General features: G+C 33.8%; 1 protein-coding gene across 1 annotated transcript; it reads right to left on the bottom strand.

Moving 5' to 3' along the window:
• LOC104731506 (plasma membrane-associated cation-binding protein 1) lies at window positions 510-3,037 on the bottom strand. Its single transcript, XM_010450906.2, has 5 exons — window positions 2,934-3,037; window positions 2,094-2,235; window positions 1,670-1,759; window positions 1,487-1,571; window positions 510-1,020 (listed from the first exon to the last, which is right to left on the bottom strand). Exons 2-5 carry the CDS (start codon window positions 2,202-2,204, stop codon window positions 602-604), a joined length of 705 nt encoding a protein of 234 aa, XP_010449208.1. The 5' UTR covers window positions 2,205-2,235; window positions 2,934-3,037; the 3' UTR covers window positions 510-601.

The following is a 9,145-nucleotide window of genomic DNA, read 5'->3' on the forward strand; positions in this document are numbered from 1 at the left end:
AATAATTCTAATCGAAATTTTCACCACTAGTTTTAGAAACCCCGTATCTAAGAAAAAATTAATCTAAAAGTTATTTGATAGTATATATAAGCGACGTGATCTTTCCTGTTGATGTTAATTTTAAATGAGAGTTTTAATTTAAATCCGAAAATCAAAAGACTATCAAGGAAGATGTTACGTTATTTCGGGTAAAAGGCCTCAAACTAACTCAACAATTTAGAATTAACAAACGAAACTACGTTTTTTCGATGTTACGTAGAATTGTATATGACGAAAACAAGATTGAGACTCATTCAAAAAAGTAATTTAATTTGAATCAGATAAGCTTGGTTGAAAGTTGAAACAGACGAATAAATCTATAGAGAAAACATCCACAAATATTTTTTTCTGTTTACAAATTCACATGGATATAAATAAAAATAAACACATTAAAGAGTTTCCAAAAAATAAAAATAAACAGAGAAGATTTATCCACACAAAGACAATCCAAATTAAAAAAAAAAAAAGAATGAAAAAAAGTTTTTTTTTTTTCCTTCCATTTTTTGTTACGTACAAAGATGTTTTCATACAAGAGAAGTAATCATACCATCTTGAAAATACATCAAGGCTTTGGGGGTTCGGCCACTAGCGCCGTCGTCGTTTCCGGTTCCTTAACCGGAGTTTCAACCACTGCCGGAGCTGGAGTAGCTTCTTCCTTTTTCACTTCTTCAACAGGCTTCGTCTCCTCTACCTCCGGTTTCTTCTCTTCCACGACCGCGGACGTTGTAGCGGTCTCGTCTTTCTTGATCTCTTCAACAATATCCTTCTCTTTCTCACCACTTGGTTCTTCGGTTTTGACCGGTTCTTCAGTTTTGGCTGGCTCTTCGGTTTTGGCCGGTTCCTCGGCCACAACTTCTCGTGTCTTCACCTCCTCGGGGAGGAACACACATACCTTCTCGAATAAGAACGTGACCGGTCCTGCGACATAGTTAGCTCCATAGGTAGACGAAGCGTCTTTCACAGCCGTTGATCCGGGGAATTCTGAAATTACATGTCACGTCATAAATCAAACACAAATATAAATAAAAGTAAATACACTATACTTTTATCTAATTAAACCATGCACGGACAAAAAGTAATAGATACTAATAATTTAAAGTTTACGAATTAGCCAATTTAGTATATGCATAGATAAATTCAAGACCACATACTGTAAGCAACTCTCGCCAGGATCGGGCATCACCATCACTATACATCACAATCCTTACGAATATATATATATATATATATATAACTTTGACTCTACTATATGAAAAGAAATAGTATATGATTTAACCTCGAGATATACATGCGTAGGAGAGAAATAATATAAGACATGATAAGAATCCAAAGTTTTTGCCAGCAAATATTTGATATATAAGACAAAAACCGATAATTATATAAGACAAGTTTAAGCATATATTTTCTTGTTGGGATATGTTAAAACAGAGACGTGATAAAAGCGTACCAATTTTGACAAGCTCCTCGAGATACTTCACCACAGCCGCTGAGTTTTTCTTCAAACCAGCCTCCTTAGGGTCTCTCACCAAAGCCTGCCCGTTTTAATTTTATTTTTAGTTACAGTTAGTATGATTTTGGATGGTAATTTTAAAGTTAGAGCATCAAATTAAATAAAAATGAAGATAGGGACCTTGACTTCGGCAGACGTGGCCTCATAGGTTTCCACGACCTTTGGTTGGAGTTCTGTCTTTTTCTCCTCAATTTCCTTGTTGATTGTTTCCTATTGCATCATTTGATTATTCATCATACGTGCCCAAATTAGCAAACACACATAAAACCCAAGCTTTCAAAATAAATAATACTTATAATATGGATTGAGTGGGGATAATTATTGTACTGAAGTGCTAAATTCCAATTGATACGTGGTTATTGTTTTATTTGTCTTGTCTTTTTTAGGAATCAAACAAAAATAATTAAAAAAAATTATTCTTACAGCAAATAAACACCTACGCATATAGATGATATTTAATAATTTAGTGATCAAATAATTGTGTCTCATGGGACCTATAAAAACTATATAATTAACAGAATATTAAAAATCATTATAGGAATACCTTAGAGTCATCAAAGGTCTTGCAAGCTTCAGCAGCAGCAGCCTTCTTAGCGCTATTCTTCTCGAATAACTTCTTGAATTTTGGAACAACCTTCGAATTCCAGTATCCCATTTTAGTTAAGTTTAATTAACCTTCTATTTACCTGTCAAAGAAAAATAAAGAAAGTTACACAAAAGAGATAAATATGAAAAAATCAAACCTCTCTAGTCTCTATCTTATATATTACACCCATGTTACTTATGTGTGCATAGTACATATCTACTGGTGAAAAAAACAAAAGTACATATTTAATGTTCTAGAAAACGACAAACACCAAGAACAGCAAAAAAAAAATCTATTTATGCTTATCGTAATAGTATTCCTTCAATCAATATCTTAACTACTCCTAAAAGATATTGTTTATATGGGTAATAGTATTTTTATCCACACCAAAACTATAATACCTGGAGACTAGAATTGACATGCCAAGCTTTTTTTAATTTAGTGTTAATTATCTTAATCGTTATCTTCTGAATCGAAACCTAAAGTTTCACTATGAAAGATGAACTTCTCGTATGTAAATATTTCAACGTAGATCACGATTGAGTACAGACTACAGAACGTGATCTATGTTTTTTTTTTGACGATAAGAACGTGATCTATGTTTATAACTACTACATATTCTCAATAATCACGAACTTTGTTTCTCTATGGGTGATAATCACCGAACAACAACCCTAGACTAGTAATAATAAAACAGAGTTCATTATAAGAAGAATTTTTAAAATCGTATCTATGATCGAAACGACGTATATATGAGTATAGAAACATATAATATATGAGTTTGATAAAGAGACTTACTTGAAACAGTTTGGAGATGTCTCTCCTCGTATTGTTCTGTTCTTCTTCTTCTTCTTCTTCTCTGAACACACGAAACTGATAAATTTGTCTCTCTGAATTTAAGAAACCCTTTAAGCGTCATATAGACAGGTTTCTTTTGAAATAACCCCTCGGGTTTCTCCTTAATTACGGTTTCTGCCATCCCTTCTTTCTCGTTTTACCCTTCTTGCATCGTTGGCGTCAAAACCGTTTCTGTTTCCGGTTATCACTATCTCAGTTCATTTAACCAAATTAAACCGGAATTACTTTTATCATACATCTTCAATTCATGGTTTGGTTTGAGTGTAGAACATAAAACCCGCAAATAAAGAGGTGTGATTTTAATACCTCCGGTATTGGTGTGATGATGATTTTGGATTCCGGTTCTCGTCGATTTATAGGAAAAAGGATCATAGACAGCGGTAACAAATAGTAAAAATTGGGGAATCGGTAAAAATAGAAGAAGAAGGGGTAAAAACGTAACCAGGTAGGAAAATAATGCCAGCTGGCAGTCACATCAATCACAGTTGGCAAAATATGGAATTAGGGCCCAGCACCAATAGGATTGTTAATTCAGGATGGTGATCTGTGTAGGTGTAACAAATAGTGCTGGGCACGGGACGGGTACCCTTGAATTTTCTCCGACCCTTTACTCGTCCCGACCCTAACGGGTAACAGAAAAAATTTACTCATACTCGACCCTTAAATAACGGGTACCCGGAGAAACGGGTACCCGGTAAAAAATAGTTGACCCTTTACTCGTCCCGACCCTTTATTATTACTCGGAAAACGAGTACCCGATAAAAAAATGTTAATAATTGCAATAATAATTTTATCTTTTGAAATCCAAAAAATAAAAAATTCATAAATTTATGCAATATATAGTTCCAAAATTATAAAATTACGAATTTTGAAAATAAAAATAATATATTAATTCAGTTAGGCTAAGTTGAACTTAGGTTTTAACTCTAACTCTATAAATTAATAATAAATAATAATAATAATAATACAAAATATTAACGGGTATTTACGGGTCGGGTAGCAAAACGGGTAAAGGGCCGAGTAACGGGACGGGTATTGAAAACTAAACTAATACCCTATACTCGTCCCTTACTCACGGGTAATATAAATATAATAGCCTTTACTTGACCCTAAAGATGCGGGTACCCTTTTTTTTGGAAAGGGTACGAGCCAAGTAACGGGTCGAGTACGGGTAACGGGTATTAGTGCCCAGGCCTAGTAACAAATACGCCTCTTAACTTATCTCATACTACTACTGTATTATTCATATTTCATTCATATTAATATATTATAATACGTACATTGATTATTCTGTTTAAAGTTTAACACAAACAATTTATGTTATCTATCATGTTTATTTATTTCATTCATCTGTTGTTAGACTTGTGGTATACGTCTTTTTTTCTTAGATAGGATTATGCCAAAGTGATGCCAATACGAAAAACCAAAATCACTCTTTACTGTATAATGTATTTCGATTTAATTTAGGTTTTGCTTTCTTTCAAATTTAACGTTTTTATGCTTACAAAATTATTGAGAGAAGCCACAGAGTCTTTGAAGATCCAGATTCTTAATTAATAATAATTACATTTCGTCGTCAAACCATATATATATGTCGTCGACCAATATTATAGATTCATCCTAAACTGAAGATTAAATAATGAAAACCATGTCTATGTATAATCTTTAATAACTGTTTTAGTTGAAAGGGTTTCGGGTCTATTTTTCTAAAGTTGAAGTATAGTCAATCTTTTTGAAGAATTTCTATATACAACCAATCTAGTTTCGGGTTTATTTTCCACAATAAAATGTGGAAATTTCGAAACTTTTATGATCTAAATTTAAAATAAAATTATAATTAAATTAAAATTCAAAGCTTTTAAGGTTCATACATTCTTCTTCTAATGAATGATAGTATGATACTTAAATGTTAAAACCAATTTTTGACTAAGAATAATTTAGTACCAAACTAATTCGTAACTCAAAATACTCATTAAAAAAAAAATTGAAAAATCTGCTCTGATATTTTAAGAGTATTGGTGTTAGGAATCGAATGAACAAAAACAATTAAAATTACTGAAAAGTATAGGAAAGTATTTCACATGGCTTAGCTGTTTAAAAAAAAATTAGGCTGTCTAGAAAACAAAAACAAAAATTATAATATGAACTAAATGATTATAGATAATTAATTATAGTACAAGACAGACATCCCACCCTCAATATCTTTATAGCAAACAAGGAAATCTCCATCCAAAAACATGGTTTACACTCCTAGCTCACTCCATTTTTTTTAAAAAAATAAGAGAACGAACCTCAATGGTTCACGATGATATATTATTTTCCAATGATTTTTATAGTTCTGTACACATTAGAAAATGAATAAATTAATATGTTTTTTAATCAGGAAATAAATTTTAAATGCATTTTTGCATATGTTTTGTAAGTAAGTGCTCTTTTAACTCATTATATATATTTTGACGGCTATATTTGTTTATCGTTTAAAAAATACAAGTTATAAGGTTTTTTCAATTTGGCAAATATTATGGAGGCCATTTGGGCGAAGATGGCAGAGTACATGCACATGGGTTGCCTTTACTATCTGTTGTCTTTGATGAACAAAACAATGGACAACCATCCATTATATATGAAGATCCTATGATATACCATTCATTTAATCAGTTTTCACATATCCACACACATATATACACAACACATACATAAATACATATGTGTTCATTTTTTCGTTCATCTACGACTACAATTGTTGATATAAATATTTAGTTGAGCATAACAGTTCGACTAAAATTTTACGAAGCTTAACGGGATGTATGTGTATATTTCTTGGTTTTAGAGAACATGTTACGTTGATATTTAAAAAGATTTTTTTTTTTTTTTATATTGACAATTTTTTATTGGGCCTTTTGACCGGAGTCCACTCTAGTCCATTTAATTCAAGATGAGTGATGCCAAAGAGAAGAGCTGAAGAGCTAATATAGCAGCATTGTCTCTACCTAGACCGCTAGACGCTCTCATGTGAATCTTATAGTAAGCCCATGTTTCAAAGTAATTAGTAATAGTCTACGTATTTCCTTATCATAGTCAGTGATCATCTGTTTCATCAACAATAATTGTGGCAACTCTCAAATGAAATATATAATCTGCCTTGGCAATTTTCTTTTATTCGTTTCAAGTTATTTTCACCAAATTATTGGCATATATATGACTCTGAGGTACAAAGGTATTGGCCTATAGTTTCATGATATGTAATCTCAAAGGGGGTATTTTAGTTCTCCAACCATGCTCTCCTCAATGACTTTTTGCCATTATGTGTTCAAGCACTTGTTCACCACTTGTTCATATCATTGTCATATATCTGAATATCCACAAGCTTTTTCTTTGATTCAAGAGTGAATAGGATTTAATAATCTACCTTATGCTATAGTAGACAATTTATTCCATTAAGTGAGCGTATTAGATATCCGTTTATACAAGGTAATTGCTAGTAGATTGTTACAACTCACTGTTAACACTAAAGCAGCAAAGACTATCTTAGTCAAAACGTTTGATAGCAAAGGGTAAAGCAAAAACTCTCACATAAACAGAACATTTTGAAACAAACAGTAAAGCATAACTCTCAACTCATTTGATTTATTAAATCATTTGATCCATTAACCCATTTTATTCATGAATTTATTAGGGTAAATTTTTTTAATTCACTAGAATTCATGGACTGTATTCAGTTGAGTTGATCTATGAAACTTAACCCATTTTGACATCCCTACGTGCACTATGGGCGGATTTAAAAATTTTTCTCTTTAAAAATACAAAATAAAATATACAGTACTCAGTGATATAATATACCATATACAAAAACTAGTTAATGCGTGTAGAAAATGTGAAAAAGTCTTTCAAAATAATTGATCGCATGACCAAATAAAGAACAATAGTAGAGCCATAGGAGAACAGATATCTGACACCAAAATTTAATCTAAGGCAAAAGAACACTTTGAAATATCTTAGAAGGAAAAGTTTGTGTAGAAAGGAGCATAGTTATGACATTATGAGGATCTCGATTCCACTATGGCTTTAGAATATATGTAGAACAATAGTTGGATTCACTCCTATTCATTCACCTCCTTATAAAAATAAAATAAAGAAATAAAATCTATATACATTATTATAAAATTAAAAACTTAAACCTGAAACGATCTGATCCGTTTTTTTAAATAATAAATAAATAATTGATAAATAAACTACAACTAGTGGTCTCATACCAACTAGCCACCTAACCACAATCGCAATCAACATCGGAAATAACCAATATCAATATCCAATAAATAATCAATAATAATCCAATAACCAACATTAATTCCAAATCATAAGCTAATGATTCTAGGACTTTTTATTTTCAGCACTTTCCACTTTTGGAAACTTTCCACTAGACAAGTTCAAGTCGCGCCTCAAGCCAAATAACTCTCATCAAAGGAATCTTCTTCTTCCGAAGTTCCTTGATCCTCCTCCCGAGAACCCTCACTGGTCTCGCCTCCACAGTCATGTTAAGCTGAGGATCTTCAGGAATCTTAGCCAACAACTAATCATGCTCACGGAGACACTTCTGCAACATATAAACATGAAAAACTTTGTGGAACTCACGCATAACCTCAGGTAACTCCAGCCTATATGCTACCGGTCCCACCCGCTCAATCACTCTGAACGGACCCATAAACCTCGGACTCAACTGAGTCTCTATCAATGACCTGTTCGGACCCCGCAACAAGGCCATCTTGTGGTACACTCTGTCTCCTACCTGAAACTCAAGATCTCTCCTCCTCTTATCGACATAACTCCTCTGCCGATCCTGAGCTTCCTTCATGTTCAGCTTGAGAACCCGAATCTTCTCTGAGGTCTCCTGAACAAAATCCACCCCTGAACCCAAAAGTGGAAAGTTTCCAAAAGTGGAAAGTGCTGAAAATAGAAAGTCCTAGAATCATTAGCTTATGATTTGGAATTAATGATGGTTATTGGATTATTATTGATTACTTATTGGATAATGATGTTGGTTATTTCTGCTGTTGATTGTGATTGTGATTAGGTGGCTAGTGGGTATGAGACCACTAGTTGTAGTTTATTTACTATTATTATTATTATTTTTTTTTTAAAAGTTGGGTCGTTTCACTAATGATCCAAACAACATAAACCAGAGAACCAGCAATCCTAAACAACATTCTAGGACTCAACTCAAGCAACCTAACAGAAGCCAGACAACCAAGCGAACCACTAGAACATCCTCCTCTTCATTGCCTTGATTCCACGATCACACTTTGCCTTTACCTGCACCACAAACACAAATTGCAATGCATGAGTATTTTATAAACACTCAGTAGGCTATCTTCCCATCTACTGGGCTATATACACAAGCAATAGGGACATCTCTAACCATCAACCAACAATCAACAATCAAAAATAACAAACTAGGACTCTGCATCGACCGATACCAACATGCATTGACCGACACCAGATGGGGATGCATCGACCGACACAAGGTTGCATCGACCGATGCTAGATACACTTGCATCGATCGATACTCGCACTGCATCGACCGACGCATGCTCGACATAACACGAAAACCCTAGGTTTTAAGCGCCATCCTCACACTTGCATCGACTGACGCACCAAGTGCATCGACCGATACAATACCGAGCATCATGTTTTCCCCGAAGCTTCTCGACGGATCTTCGTTCCTACAACCACAAAACTCGATCCCAAGCCACAAGAAAGCTTCCTAACATCTCAAAAATCAATCTAACAAGCCTAACAACACATAACAAGCAAATTAGAGAGATCTCTAGCTTAGATAAGCCATGATCATGCACTTACCTTTGCCAAGAAGATTCTGAACTTTAAACAAGCTTAAAAACGCTCCTAGGAAGCTCCTACAACGATCCCAACTACTGATCTCTACAGGAACGACCTCAAATAACCCAAAATCCTCAAGAACACTCAAGAACATTTTCTCTCTTTTGTTTTCTCTCAAAAACGGCCAAACTCGCCGAAAGAGACAAAACTCGAGTTTAAGGGTTTTCTCTAAACCCAAAACGCAGCGTTTAACTTAAACTTGTCCGCACTAAGCCAGCTATGCATCGACCGATGCACATAGTGCTTCGACCGATGCA

The sequence above is a fragment of the Camelina sativa genome, chromosome 12 (genome assembly GCF_000633955.1).
Source record: "Camelina sativa cultivar DH55 chromosome 12, Cs, whole genome shotgun sequence".
In the NCBI taxonomy this organism is placed as follows: Eukaryota; Viridiplantae; Streptophyta; class Magnoliopsida; order Brassicales; family Brassicaceae; genus Camelina; species Camelina sativa.

Excerpts from the sequence above, each read along its gene's own strand:
- LOC104731506 (XM_010450906.2), bottom strand. The coding sequence starts at position 2,204 with ATGGGATACTGGAATTCGAAGGTTGTTCCAAAATTCAAGAAGTTATTC. Across the intron at positions 1,760-2,093 it reads AGACCTTTGATGACTCTAAG|GAAACAATCAACAAGGAAAT; the intron begins GTATTCCTATAA and ends ATGATGCAATAG. Across the intron at positions 1,572-1,669 it reads CCACGTCTGCCGAAGTCAAG|GCTTTGGTGAGAGACCCTAA; the intron begins GTCCCTATCTTC and ends TAAAACGGGCAG.